The following is a 14824-nucleotide window of genomic DNA, read 5'->3' as shown; positions in this document are numbered from 1 at the left end:
CAAATATTCAGCTGGGAGAAGGTCCACAGCTAGGGTAGGAGGTTTTAATTTTTTGAGTCATGAACAAATGAAAGATGTAAAGACTGGATGGAAGCTAAAGGAGGGCTGGGAGCTGGGAGTGCTATCCAGTGGGTTAGAGAAGTTAAGGGGTAACTGACTAGCAAGGGCTTGGATAGTTTCAGTAAAAAAATTATTAAAGATGTTAGCAACATCTGCTGGTAGTTTATCAGTAGAGGCTGAGGGAGGTGGAGTGGTGGTTTGACCTGGGTGCAGTAATTTATTAATCCCTGTCCAGAATTTTTGGGGGTTATTTTTATTTCCTTGTTGGAGCTGGAGGTAGTAGTTTTTTATCTAATAGAATGGATCGTTTTGTCTCATTTCTAGTTGTCTAAATTTGGTTTGATATAGAGGGTCTTTTGTAGCACGCCATGTTGCCCATGCCTGGTATCTGACTATGATTTTTCACTTAGTTTCTTTAGAGAGCCATGAGGCAGCTTTTGTTTTTACCCTAGTGGAACAAGCGGGAACATGAGAATCGAGGATGGTGAGGAACTTATTGTTAAAGTGGGACACAGCTTCGTCTAGGGGCAAGTGCTTTAGGGCAGACCAGTTACATGCCTTAATTTTGTCTTGGAACTTACTAGGATTGAAGCTTTTACTATTTCTTATTGTTCTACATGGGCTGATGGGAGTAATTAGATTTGTACTTGCAGATAAAGTGATCGCTGAGGTCATCAGGGATCTCCCCTGATGAATACATCTGGGGGTGGCTATTGATTAGTATCCAATCCAATACACTATATTTTTGGTTAAGTTTCCCCTATCCTGGTGGGAGTGGATATGACCTGTGTGAATCCATACAGGTTTACATGGGTGGTGGTAGACTGAGAGGAACAAGTATTCCAGTTAATGTTAAGATCTGCTAGTACAATGATTTCCTGTGGATAGTTACTAGCTAACCAGTGGAGGATGTCTTCTAGGGTATTGGTATTATTCCCTAGTGGAATGTACATGCATACTATATTTATAGATTTGTTTTTGTTCATTTGGAACTTGATAGCAATTATTTCTGCTTTATTGACCTGGGGTGGTTGAATGGGGTCTGAGGTAACATTTAGTGTAGATTTGAAGAGTACAGCTACCCCCCCCCCCTTCCTAGTGGAGCGATCAAGTCTAAGTATATTATACCCAGGTGGTAGAATTTCATTATCTGAGTCTGATGGTTTCAGCCAGGTTTCAGTTAAGCATAGAATATCAGGGGGATGGATTGTAGGAGGGCATGAAGATTGTGTACTTTGTTATTTATGCTACCAATATTTAGTTGGCAGATCAGGAGGGAGTTTGAGGACTTATTAATAAATACTGATTCAGCTGGGTTAGTTGCAATTGAAGTTGCCTTATCTAAGGTGGCAGGGCCAGGGTTTGGGTGAATATCTCCATCCATTGCCAGGTTATAGTGTATAATTTCTATAAGCTTCAGGATTTTGTTTATAAGTTTTTGATAATGTTTAGATTTTGAGTACACAAGACAGTAGTCTCTCCTTTGATAACCACATTGCCACAGTAGTCAGGAAATCCTTCTACGTGGCACACCTTATCACAAAAGGTTTCTCATCCAGGAAAAAAAAGGTCATTGTTCCTCTCTACTCATCACTCATTAGACCCATTATAGAGTACAACGCCCCTTTTGGTATGTACCTCACAAGACATCTACAACAACTGCAAAGGCCACAGAAATACCTCACAAAGAGGATTACCAGCCTCAAACAGATGCCCTATGCAGACAGTCTCAAAAAACTCCAGCTTTACTCTGTCACATATCGGCCTACTCAGAGGTGATCTCTGTCTAACATACAAAGCTACGCCAAACCTAGAGCTGTTGGACATGCTCCACTTTGTATGGGAACATGGTTGTTGGCTAAATTAGTGTTATAGGCTTAGGGCCCTCAGGATCTTGAGGTTGGATATTAAATACTGGGGGGTGGGGGCTGGAATAGTGTACACAGTACAGTACTGATTGGTTCAGTTAGGAAAAAAAGGAGGGGTGAATGTGGGATGGGTTAAGCTGGATAGAGGATTATTGACTGGTTCTGCTATAGAGGGTGTGGTATTGTGGCTATACAGCTAGCCACAGTGGGGGGTGGGTGAGAATTGGGGGCAGGGAGGGGTGCGGAGCGAGCCTGAGCACAGCGAGGGCAAGCGGAGCAGGGCTTAACCACACACAAGGAACCTGCAATTAAGGTAAGTATGCTTAGGTTTCGCAGAGTAGGCTTTGGATGCATAAAATTACTGTGTAAATTGTAAGTCAGAGGTACGCATTATTTTCCTTTTTTACTCACATTTTTTTGTTTTAATTTTGGGGAAATCTCTGCATTTTGCTTCCAGTTTTAAATATAATATATGGGGGAATATTTGGTAGGCAACTAGTATTCCTACTGTGTAGTTTTAGGGGCTGGCACTGTAGTTGGGGCTAGGGAATAGTGCTATAGACCCAGGTCAGCAAATGTGATATTCACAGAGACATTTAAATGAATAATTTCCTTAGCAGGCCATTGGACAGCTTAGAACAGGTTTGCTGAGTAATTCAGTAGGGTAGCGTCACCCTTGCTGTAAGCCTTGCAGGACTGCTTGTTTAGGGGGTTAGTTCCATGAGGGAGAGGGTTGCCGACTGGATCTAGAAGCACTGATTTATTTATTTTTTTTAACTGTTCAGAGTTCTGCACTGTCTTAATTTTTGCTTCACTGAATTATTTATATATTTGCTGGCATTGTTCTCAGATACTCTAAGTGCCTCCATTTTGCTTTTTCCTAATTTACTGCTTTCTGCACTTGCTTTTAGTCATTTTTTAATTTAATTGCATTTATTTAAACTGTGTTTGCTTTAATATTGCTACACACTCAAGTGTGCTAACTTGCACTGCATTTGAATTATTCTTACTGTTGTTTTAGCTGCTTTACTGTAAAAAAAAAGTTCTAAGCTTGTTTCCCACCTTTCCTGTAACTGGTCTAGACCAGATACATATTTTGCTGTATCTAGAACTGTTTGTAAGTTTCTGAGCCCCTCCAAACCTTTCTGTGTTGGAGGGATACCTTCTAGCTTATCAGTGGGAGTGGTAAGCACTAGGTAGCCTATCTACCACAAGAGGAGTGGTTTCTGGCACAGAAATTGTAGTTTATTGGCCATTTGGGCAGTTTTTCCATCCCTTTCAACTTTCTGTTTTAAAAGCCCATATTTGCGCAGGTTTGTGCTTATTTAAGCTCCGCTCACTGGTGCCAAGCTGAGGTAAACTATTACTGGTGCCAGAAAGTCTGCTCTCCAGTTTTCCCCTTAGACCTTGCTAGTTCTTTCTCTCTTTAATTCAAATAGCCTAATCACTTTGCACTTCAGCAGGTATTTGTAGTAATTATTATAGCACACCTAAGTGCCATCAGCACTAGTCATTCTTCATGGAAATAGCTCCGGTACAGCGGTAGCATTGTTGCCTCACAGCAAGAGGTACTCCTGTTCAATTCTTGGCTGGAGTGCAGGGAGTGCCTTATGTGTGGAGTCTGCATGTCCTCCCCGCAGTTGGGTGGCTCTTCGAAAGACATGTGTAAATGGGCATGCATTTGTTGAAGGTTGAACGTCGAGCTGACACTTTGGCGTTCGTGAAAATCTACTGCCAATCATTAGCGGACCGGAGTTCTACTGTGGCGACCCCTAACCGGGAAAAGCCGAAAGACAAACAACAACAACAACTTAGTAGTTATGACCACCCCTCCTGGCATGATTAAAGGGCAGTTCCCTGTGCATTCTCCTATTAACCTGGTGCACTTGGGCATTCTGAGACAGTGTGGCAACTGCCTCATGTACACAGAAACCCTCTTCTTACCTCCCAACACTCAGACTTGTGAGAGATGCACTTATATCACCAAATTGGAAGCTATGCACTCTCCAGCCAAGACCGGACTAGCTGGTCAAGAGGAGAAGGTCAACACCTGCACTACACCACATGGAACACATAGCCCTCCAGAACACCCACTATCACAGCTCTCACATAAAAACACAAACCACACACCCACCTTCATGGAGGCTCTCAATAGAAATTTACCCAAATAGCAGAGACCTCCAAGACCGAAATGCACTCAACCACCACAACACAGCACACACCACAGGACAAATAGCTCACCTCCACAGTGTGCCACTCCATGGGAGGTGCAGGGGGGCTTGCCCCCTTGCTTTACACTTTGTTTTTTTTTCTTCAACTTTCATGTTAGAAAAACAGCAAATCTGCTGTTCGATTTGCTGTTTTTCGAACATGTAGGTGTGTCGACATTGTTAGTTTTGTGGATTAGAGTCACTCATATGAGCACTTGCCCTTCTGCAAATCGCTGTTATAAAGGTAAACCTCAAGATACACTCACTTGAAGCACTCCTCAAAATGGAGAACATCAACATTTATGCTGTAACAGAGACCTGGTTTAAAGCATCAAAAAACACCCCTGCACTACCAGGCTATAACCCATTCCACACCTTTCAGCCCCAAAAACATGGAACAAAGCTCCAAAGGCAGTGGTGTCTCCATATTCATAAAGGATATGCACACCTCCAGATTAGTAGCCCAGCATAATGCATCTGAGATACTTCAGATACAACTAACATTGGGTAAGATGGCGATCCAGGTCATAGCCTGCTATAGGTCCCCAACCATGTCCCTAGACTCTCACTGCATGTTCCTAAGGACCCTGGAATCTGTCAACGTCCAACTCAACACTCTCATACTAGGAGACTTCAACTACCTCTCCATCAACTGGGAAAACTACTTAAGCTCCAATACACTGACCCAACACTTCCTGGAATTCATCAATTCCAATGCCCTGGACCAGCTCATTCTGACCCCCATTAGAGGAAGCAACATCCTTGACCTGGTTATTACTAACATGGGTGACCATTGCTCTACTCCAATAGTCAATCCCTCCCTGGTCAGATCGGACTACAAACTAATCACCATGGAAATCCAAATCTCACCCCCCCACCCCCACAAAGGTAACCACCTTGAAAAACTTCTCCAAAGCTGACTTTGGACTCCTAAAAACAGAGGTGGATAACTTCACACCACCCATGCCAATGAAAAATATCTGCATGACTGCCAAATCATACACCAATACACTGTAAAAACATGTACATAAATGCATGGAACTAGCCATACCCAACAGAACCAAGATGGTGTCCTCCAAAAAAAGGAGGTCAATCTGGTGGTCTCCTGCCATTAATAAACTCTACAACAGAAGGAAGAAACTGTTGCAGAAAAATGTGAAGTCCAAAGACTGGAAAAACTCCCTTATTAGCCTCAACAAAAAGTTGAGATCCCTTATCAAATCCTCTAAAGCTAGCTATGAAGGCAGAATTGCGGCAGACACTAAAAACAATCACAAAGTCTTCTATAGTTATATCAAGAACCTCTATGGCAATACCCAGATTTGCTCTGAGTTACTGCACAATGGTACCTCCTATACTGAGCCAACAGATATTGCCAACATGCTGACCGACAGATAAAGTGCCAACTTTAACCCTCCCCCCCAAAGGACCAATCACAATACCGGAAGAATGCTAGGCACCCAGCATTACTGCAGCACAGGTTAAAGCTGCATTGTTCATGGCCAAGAATACAGCTTACATGGGACCGAATAATATCCCTAACTGTGTTCTACATGAATGACAAAGCAAACTGGCACCACATCTGTGTGCCCTGTTCAGTCACAGCCTCACTTCAGGCTTTGTCCCTACCAAATGGTGCACTGCTACAGTCATCCCTCTCCATAAAGGGGGAGCAACTACAGACCCTGGGAATTATTGGCCCATTAGCCTGATGAGTCTGATATGTAAAGCTATGGAGCGCATCCTCATGGACCTGGTTAACAAAGATATAGGAAATCTCCAAACTCTCAACCTCATGCAATTTAGTTTTGTGAAAGGGAGAGCATGCCTGCTCAACCTGGTTGACTTCTTTGAGTCAGTCACCAGGACTGTGGATGAAGGTAAGGCAGTGCATACAGCCTACCTTGATCTGGCCAAGGCCTTTGATGCTATTCCTCACTCAGGAATTATTGATATAAACTCACCAAACTAGGAATCAACCCCTGTATCACTGGGTGGGTTGCAAATTGCCTCACAGATAGAACACAAAGTGTGAAAGTAGCGAACTCCAAGTCAGACTGCTGACCAGTCATGAGTGGAGTCCCACAGGGATCGGTCCTGGGTCCTCTCCTGTTCGGCATCTACTTCTCAGAAGTCCAGGCCAATACAAAGGGACTCTGGCTGACCAAGTTCGCAGATGACTGAAAGCTGGGAGCCATTATTAACTCCCCAAGTGATGCAGACATCCTACAGAAAGGCCTCACTGTGACCAATGACTGGTGTCGAAACCATGGCCTTAAGCTTAATGCCAAAAAATGCATCATCATCCCCTTTGGTAAAAACTCAGTTCCCAATAATTACCACATCTATGGGAGCCCATTGAACACTGAAAGCGTTATAAGAGATCTGGGGATGCAGGTTGACAGCAACCTCTCTTTCAACCACCACATTGCCACTGTGGTCAGAAAGTCCTTATATGTGACACATCTCATTACCAAGGGTTTTGCATCCAGGAAGAAAGAGGTCATCATCTCTCTCTACTCTTCCCTCATTAGACCAATCATTGAGTGCAATGCACGATTTGGCATGTACCTCACTAGACACCTGCAACAGCTGGAGAGGCCACAGAAGTACCTCACAAAGAGGATCCTAGGCATTAAACACTTGTCCTACATGGACAGACTCAAAAGACTCCAGCTATTTTCTGTCTCATATCACCTACTTAGAGGTGATCTCTGCTTGACTTACAAAGCCATGTCTGACTCAGCTCTGTTAGAAATGCTACATCTAAAGAAATCCCAATCCCTCCACACCACACACTCCAGAGACCTCAACCTCATTACCACAATCAACAGAAGATGCTGGAGGGACAGGTTCCTCAGCCAGAGACTGCCCATGCTCTGGAACAGACTTCCCATACATGTCTCTTGATGAGTGGATGGGTAATAGAAAGTTCACCCCGGGGATCACTCCAGTGGTTCTGCTTGATAGAGGCACTGGGAACTAAAGTTGGGCAGCACGATGCCAGGGCACTTCTATGGGCTAGGCTTGTAAAGGCTCCAGGGCCATTACCCTAGTACAGAACTATGAACCTATGTAAGTGTCACATGATAGCGTCTGACAGTAGTATGATTGGTCGCATCACATTGTGGTCTTTAGCACTACTTTAGTATTTCATGTAAGTGTAAAACGGTAGCCACTAACAGTGGTATGACTTATTGTCACATGGTAGTCTGTAGCAGTAGTATGACAATTCATATAGATGTCACATAATAGCCTCTAACAGTGGTATGACTTATTTTCACGTGGTAGTCTGTAGCAATATTGTAATGTTTAAATATGTTGCTACAGAATATTGTTTTAGAGGCGTTTAAGCTTGTATAACCTCATTGTGGAATATTAAAGCCTAAGAGAACTTGCAGATTAGATTTATAACACTACGGACAGCCAAACACATTGGTCTGTGTTTTTAGTAGCTACAGAATAATGTTTTAGATGCTTGTAAGCTCGGAAGGACATATTTAAGTAATAAAATTAAAAAGACACACTACAAGTACTACCAATAGGCTAGAAGCTCACCTGCTTAACTAATATCTAAGCGACTTGGTGCTTGCATTTGTAATGTCATTTAGAATGCAGCACTGCAAAGAGAGCAGAAAAGTGACATGAGTGTGACTAGATGAAGTGCCATTGCTGGGAGAAATTAGCTATGCCCAATTTGTATTATTTATTTATTTTTTTATTTTTTTTGCTTTCCAGTCTAAATCTAATCCTAACACTAAAACTGTATTCTTATTCTTAAAACTTTTTAAAACCATAACTTTAACCCTAAAAACCCAACTCTAACCCTAATCCTAACACTAACCCTTAGCTGCAACTCTAAAATCATAACCTTGTTTCTAAAGCCATATCCCCAACAATAAAACTCTAGCATAAACCAACCTTGTCAACGGTTATGTCTAAGACTAGTGCAGTGTAAGGAAAGGCCCTCGATTGAAATGTAGGTAGTGTAATTAGTTTCCATCACTTTTACAGAACAAATTCCCATCCAGTAGAAGTAAGCAAGGTAACAAAAGACCTTCATCCAAACGAGATGGATTAAAAAGCCACTGCCAGACAATGAAGCATGAATGGTGTCTTTGAAAGCATTTGTGTGTGGAAAATCAGGAGAACCTTCCATTCTTGGCAGCCAGGATGAGGACCAGGACCACATTCATAATTCAGAGGATGCTTCCGGTGGCAACTGCGTGCATAACATAGTGGATGTTTCCATTGTCATCGGCGTACATAGCACAGTAGATGTTTCCAGTGTCGTTGGTGTACATAGCACAGTGGATGTTTCCAGTATTATCTGGGTACATAGCACAGTGGATGTTTCCAGTGTCATTAGCATACATAGCACAGCAGATGTTGCCAGCATCATCAGCATAATACATAGCACAGTGGATGTTTCCAGTGTCATCGGCGTACATAGCACAGCGGATGTTTCCAGTGTCATCGGCGTACATACCACAGCGGATGTTTCCGGTATTATCTGTGTACATAGCACAGTGGATGTTTCCAGTGTCATTGGTGTACATAGCACAGCAGATGTTTCCAGCGTCATCACCGTACATAGCACAGTAGATGTTTCCAGTGTCATTGGCGTACATAGCACATTGGATGTTTCCAGCGTCATCAGAGTACATAGTACAGTAGATGTTTCCAGTGTCATTGGCGTACATAGCACATTGGATGTTTCCAGCGTCATCAGAGTACATAGTACAGTGGATGTTTCCAGTGTTATCAGCATGCATAGCACAGTAGATGTTTCCAGTGTTATCTGCCTACATAGCACAGTGGATGTTTCCAGTGTCATCAGCGTACATAGCACAGTGGATGATTCCAGTGTCATTGGTGTACATAGCACAGTGGATGTTTCCAGTGTTATGTGCGTACATAGCACAGTGGATGTTTCCAGTGTCATTGGTGTACATAGCACAGCGGATGTTTCCAGTGTCATCTGCATACATAGCACAATGGATGTTTCCAGTGTCAGTCTAACAAAATGATTGCTCTGTGCCTATGCAGGGCAAGAAGGCAGTCTGCGAGGAAGGGAGTGTGCCCACCCAGGGGAAAAATAATACAGAATATATTTATTAAAGATTTTAAAGGCTAGAGGATTAACACGTCTTTGTGCAACAAAGTTTATCATAAATAACAGAAAAAAAAACAGTGGTGGCTAATAATAATAACGATTTACCAGAAAAAAGTTAATAAATTATAGAAATCTGAATGCATTTTTCTGTTTTAGTGGCATTGGTTTTATCAAATTCACTGTCCTCAGAAAGGTTCCTGTTGCTATTCTGTGTTTCAGAACCAGAGAAGATGCGAGTGCAAAGATGGTTATGTGGGTAATGGAGTCCAGTGCTTAGAAAAGGCAATTCCTCCCACTGATCGCTGCCTGGAAATGAATGGTAACTGTCACCCAGAGGCAACATGCACTGATCTTCACTATGAAGGTAAGACATGCAGTTTGTTTTGTAGACCGTAATGCTAGAGAGAGACATTAGGTTAATGGATGTCTTACAAAGTAGAGCAGCAAAATGCATTAATAGGTTAACTAATTTAAGTTGAGATGAAAGCGTCAAAAATGCTATCTCTCGTAGAACAGAGGGCTAGGAGAATATGGTGTTTACTGTATACGATTGTAAGAAATAAAAATTAGCTAAAGTTTACAAAGAAAGATGGGAGGAGATGGGGTAAAATTGGTAAATTATGGACTACCCTGGTATTCTTTCGTCTGAACTGCCAAACAGCAGATTATTACTAAATTTAAACTAAGGTAGATTAGAAGGTGTGGGGCTTTTAAAGGGTGAACAGCTGAAAAGTATCCTGCTCCAAAATGAACCATCTCAGCAAACTGATGTTTTAAGTCCAAATTTTCTGCTCCAACATTCCTCTCATTGCTTTACAGTTAAAATTGCTGTCTGTAAATTTTGTTGATTCTGTTTTGTAATGATCATAGGAGCATAGGAGATTACTACGCTAATGGTCCTGAGGCCCTTATAAGCCTAGTCAAGACTTTATCCCCCAGAAAAACAAACCTCTGTCAGCACTTGTCACCCCTGTCAATGAGGGACACAGGTGGAACCCCTGGGGCATATTTGTGGTTTCCCATCCACTCATCAAGTGTGTGTTTGAAGAGGGTCAATGAAGTACTCTGTTTGACGTGTATGGGAAGTCTATTCCACAGGCAGGCAGCCTCTGGGAGACAAACCTGTCTCCCCAGCAGGTTTTCTTGATGTTGTGTATTAGATTCAAGCCTTTTGAGCTGGTAGTGCGTGAGGAGTTAGACTTATGGATATGGAACATCTCTATTAGGGCAAAGTCCGAGATTGCCCTGTAGGTGAGACACAGATCACTCCTGAGCAATCTGTATGATACCGAGTAGAGTGATAGTGATTTGAGCCTGTTTGCATAGGACAGGTGTTGGAGGCCATGGATTCTTTTTGTGAGGTATTTCAGTGGCCTTTCCAGTTGGTGCCGATCTTTGGAGAGGTCCATCCCAAACAGCGTGTTATACTTAATTATTGGTCTACTTTACTTATGAGATGAACCAAGTAAAAGACTTTTCTGACCACTGCTGCTACATGATGGTCACATAGGAGGTTATCAACCTGAGTGCCCAGGTTTCTTACCACAGGCTGTGTGATTAGGGGGTTGCTGTTGATGTGGTAATCAATAGGAGACGTGTTTTTGCCGATTGGTATAATGATACATTTTTTTTGCATTTAGCTTGAGGCCGTGACTTTGGCACCAGTCATTAGTGGAACTCCACTAGTGACAAGTCTGCTGTCAGAGGTGGAGGCAACTATTTTGACCTTGTGGGGCCTATCAGTGAGCCAGTTGGCCTCCCACCTGATGAGATCGGGATTTATACGAAGTTATATTAGTTTTTCGATAATGCCTGAGTGGGGGATTGTGTCACAGACCTTGGCCAAGTCATGGTAAGCTGTATGTACTGACTTTCCCTCATCCAGGTCCTTCGTGACGGTCTCAAAAAAGTCAACCAGGTTCAACAGGCAACATCTTGATTCTACCTCATGACATGGATTATGAATGAAAACAGTTCTTGGATCAGTGTACCTACCTCATTAACAAATTAAAACACACACACACACACACACACACACACACACACACACACACACACACACACACACACACACACAGAAAAACAAGCAAATAAATAAAAATGAATCATATTGGTCGACCAGGAATGAAAACAAATGGAGCAGCTTCACTCCTTCAGTCCAGGCATCATATCAGCACCATTTTCTCCTTTCTGCAACAGGCAGTTGAGTCCTTCATTTCGGCGTGGGAAGTTAAGCAAAGTGTGCTGGATTCCTCTGCATGGCTGTGCAGCATCTGTGGCAGCTGGAGATTGTTGTACTTTTAAACAGGAGAGAAATAGAATAGAAACAATGCTGTTGCTGACAAACAAAATGGTCACTAAACACTGAGAAATGGCACCCTTGGAAAAATGCTGCAAGCATTTTTATTGCAAATGACATTTGTTCTGGTTTAAAATTAAAGTGAACATACTGTTTTTTATATTTTATGCTTATTCTTTCTTCCCTAGTCATCAAACTAGGAAGTTCTTTTGCATCAGAGATAAAATGGAAGTAAAATTTAACAATTGTATCTTATTAAGAAGCTAAATTACAGTTTTTGGTTATGTAAGCAAGGAATAATATCTGAAAGAGTAGGCATTTTCTGCTTAAAAATGGATGATCTATTACTTGTTTTTTTACATTTTATTTTTTAGTAAGTTTTATTAGTGCACATTATTTTTTTATATATTGTTGATGTAAAATATTTCTAATATTTGAACATTTGTATAGGATATGTAATTGCTGCTGAAAGAAATAATATCAGAAATATGACACCCAAAATCCTGAAAACTCAAAATCCTGGAAATTCAAAATCCTGAATCCCAAAAGACTGAAAACACACAGAATACAAACACTGACTATAAACAAGACAAAGCATATTACCTTCCACCAAGTATGAGCAGGGGAGCAAGTCCCCCCTGTACCTCCTGCTGCTTAAATATATCAACTCCGAGATCACACTCCACAGAAAAAAAATGGCGAACATACCATTACATGTTTCATGATTGCCTGTTATAGCCTTAGTAATATTCCCTTCTAATTTGATATACTACAACATAAGTCATGTTAGTGTAGTGAAGTGTAATCTCAGAGCTGATATATTTAAGTAGCAGGGGGTGTGAGGGTGAAAAGTAATATGCTTTGTCTTCTCTCTGTTTATCTGAGTGTGCATGTACTGGAATATAGTCAGTATTTGTATCTTGTGTATTTTCAGTCTTTTGGAAATCAGGATTTAGAATTTTCAGGATTTTGAGTTTTCAGGGTTTTCGGTATCAGTCTTATGGGATTCGAGATTGTGGGTTTTCAGTCTTCTGAAGTGAATCATATCTATATATATATATATATATATATAAAAATGGGTGTGTGTGTATATATACGCACACACACGTACACACTGATATAGTCATGCTGAGACACAGACACACATACACACACACACACACACACACACACACATATACACACAAATATACACATATGCACACATACACACGTATACATACACAGATGACAAAGGTGCACAGGTGCGCATATGTACACACAAATACATACGTACACACGCATATATACACAGATGACAGACAAAGGTGCACATGTGCCCATATGTACACACAAATACACACACATATACACACAAATGCACACATATACACACACATACACACGCATACATACCCAGAAGACAGACAAAGGTGCACAGGTGCCCATACGTACACACATGTACACACATGTACACACACATACATACACAGATGACAGACAAAGGTGCACAGGTGCCCATATGTACACACAAATACACACACATATACACACAAATGCACACACATACACACGCATACATACACAGAAGACAGACAAAGGTGCACAGGTGCCCATACGTACACACATGTACACACATGCAGTTGCTTTTTATCTGGTCTGTCTCTCACTAAACAAAAGGGTACCTAGACTTCACAGCAGTTGTGATGTGTATATGCTGGTCTGCATCATGGAAGTCCATGCAGCTCTATACAGCTGCTGTCACTGCTGTACTCATTTCTGATGATTCTGTATTTTTCTTCTGCTTGGTAGCCATGGCTTAAAACACAAAGCTGGAGATAAAAAGTAAATGCAGAAGCCAGCTAATGATAAGCTGTGTCCTGCTTCTAGTTTTCCCCTCTGGGAATGTTTAAAAGTTGTGGTTAACCAGTGGTTGTCAAAGGACCATGTTTAGTGATGTGAATGTGACACGAACAGAGATGGTGGCATTTTATTTGTTCTATCAGAGCGTTTCAGTACTTGAGTGCGTCGCCATGAAGTGATGGAACTGTTTTTCACTGGACTCTCCTCAAGCATTAATACCCTGCTACAAAACATTTGTTCTCCAGTTAGGTATGAGATTTCATTTGTCCATTTTCTGAGTAATTTTATAATAGCAGTAATGTTGTCAAGACAATTTGTGACATGGAATTACTCAGCTATCAAGTATATTAGGTTTCAGTTCTTTAGTTCTGAGGCATTTTAGTTGAAGTTATTTATTTATTTATACTTGTAACCTAGGTAACTGGTTCTTCAGTCTCAACCAGAGACATAAACTAATTACAGACACTGGAAAATGACCTTGTATTGGAAGGATTGCAATAATAACGGGGGGGAGAAAATGTCGTGGACAGAATATAAATATAAATGTACATTGATTATAAGGTATTAATCATACTGATAAGCAATAAGGTAACTGTAGCACAGACACAAAATAGAGAACTTCTATATTCATTATACAATATTAAATACTTCATTAACATTTTTAGACTAATAAATCTGTCAAAATGATATATCAATCTAAAGCAAGTTCTTTGTAACTTAATAGAGACACACGTCATGAAATTAATCAGTATGGTTTAATAAACCATCATTGTCCCATTCTTCTGCCTGCAAATGCCATATAGGGTTGCCAACCATCCAGAATTCTTCAGGACTGTCCAGAATTAAGAGACACTGTCCAGAAAATGTAGACTGCCTTTTCTGGACAGCGTATTGTCTGGAAAAAATTAAAATCACCTACTAGTATCTTTGTACCTCACATGGAGTGTTAAGCCATGGTCTCAACTAACATTAAAGACCCACTTTCACTTTAATACCCAAATAAAGACTCACTGCCACTGAACTATAGCCACATTTAGTGTTTTATGTCAAAGTCATGTGTTGAAATGCAGTATTATAGTTGCTGCAATATTTAGAGTTTTTTCTTATTGCTAAAACAGTGGGACATTCGATTTTTTTTTTCAGGACACAACTGCCCAAATCATGAGTTCCTGTAAAAGAAATGAAAGCAGGCACTGCAATATACACAGTAGAAACTATGCCCACCTTTTCTGTTGTGTAACTGCTGACTTTTTCAAGCGGAGGTAAATAGTGGGGTCGTCTCTAAAAGTTGCCCACATCTCTACATGTATCGTCTGCCTAGCAGGAACATTCACATACATTAACTGCGTGTGTATATATACATGTTTCTGCGAACTCTAAGGAGAAAAAAACTTTTAATTCATCACACTTAGATGGCAATGAATCAATT

At 41.1% G+C, this 14824-nt stretch overlaps 1 protein-coding gene across 1 annotated transcript in view; it reads left to right on the top strand.

Moving 5' to 3' along the window:
* STAB1 (stabilin 1) overlaps window positions 1-14824 on the top strand; it is a 2761215-nt gene that overhangs the window by 2462286 nt on the left and 284105 nt on the right. The window contains exon 64 of the mRNA XM_044078505.1: window positions 9474-9618. Coding sequence (XP_043934440.1) covers window positions 9474-9618 — 145 coding nt within the window. The remainder of the gene's footprint in view (window positions 1-9473; window positions 9619-14824) is intronic.

This window comes from Protopterus annectens, chromosome 7.part1 (assembly GCF_019279795.1).
Source record: "Protopterus annectens isolate FY-2018-M chromosome 7.part1, PAN1.0, whole genome shotgun sequence".
Taxonomy (NCBI): Eukaryota; Metazoa; Chordata; order Ceratodontiformes; family Protopteridae; genus Protopterus; species Protopterus annectens.
Note: the sequence above shows the minus strand (reverse complement) of the source record. Positions and strands in the feature narration are given on the sequence as shown.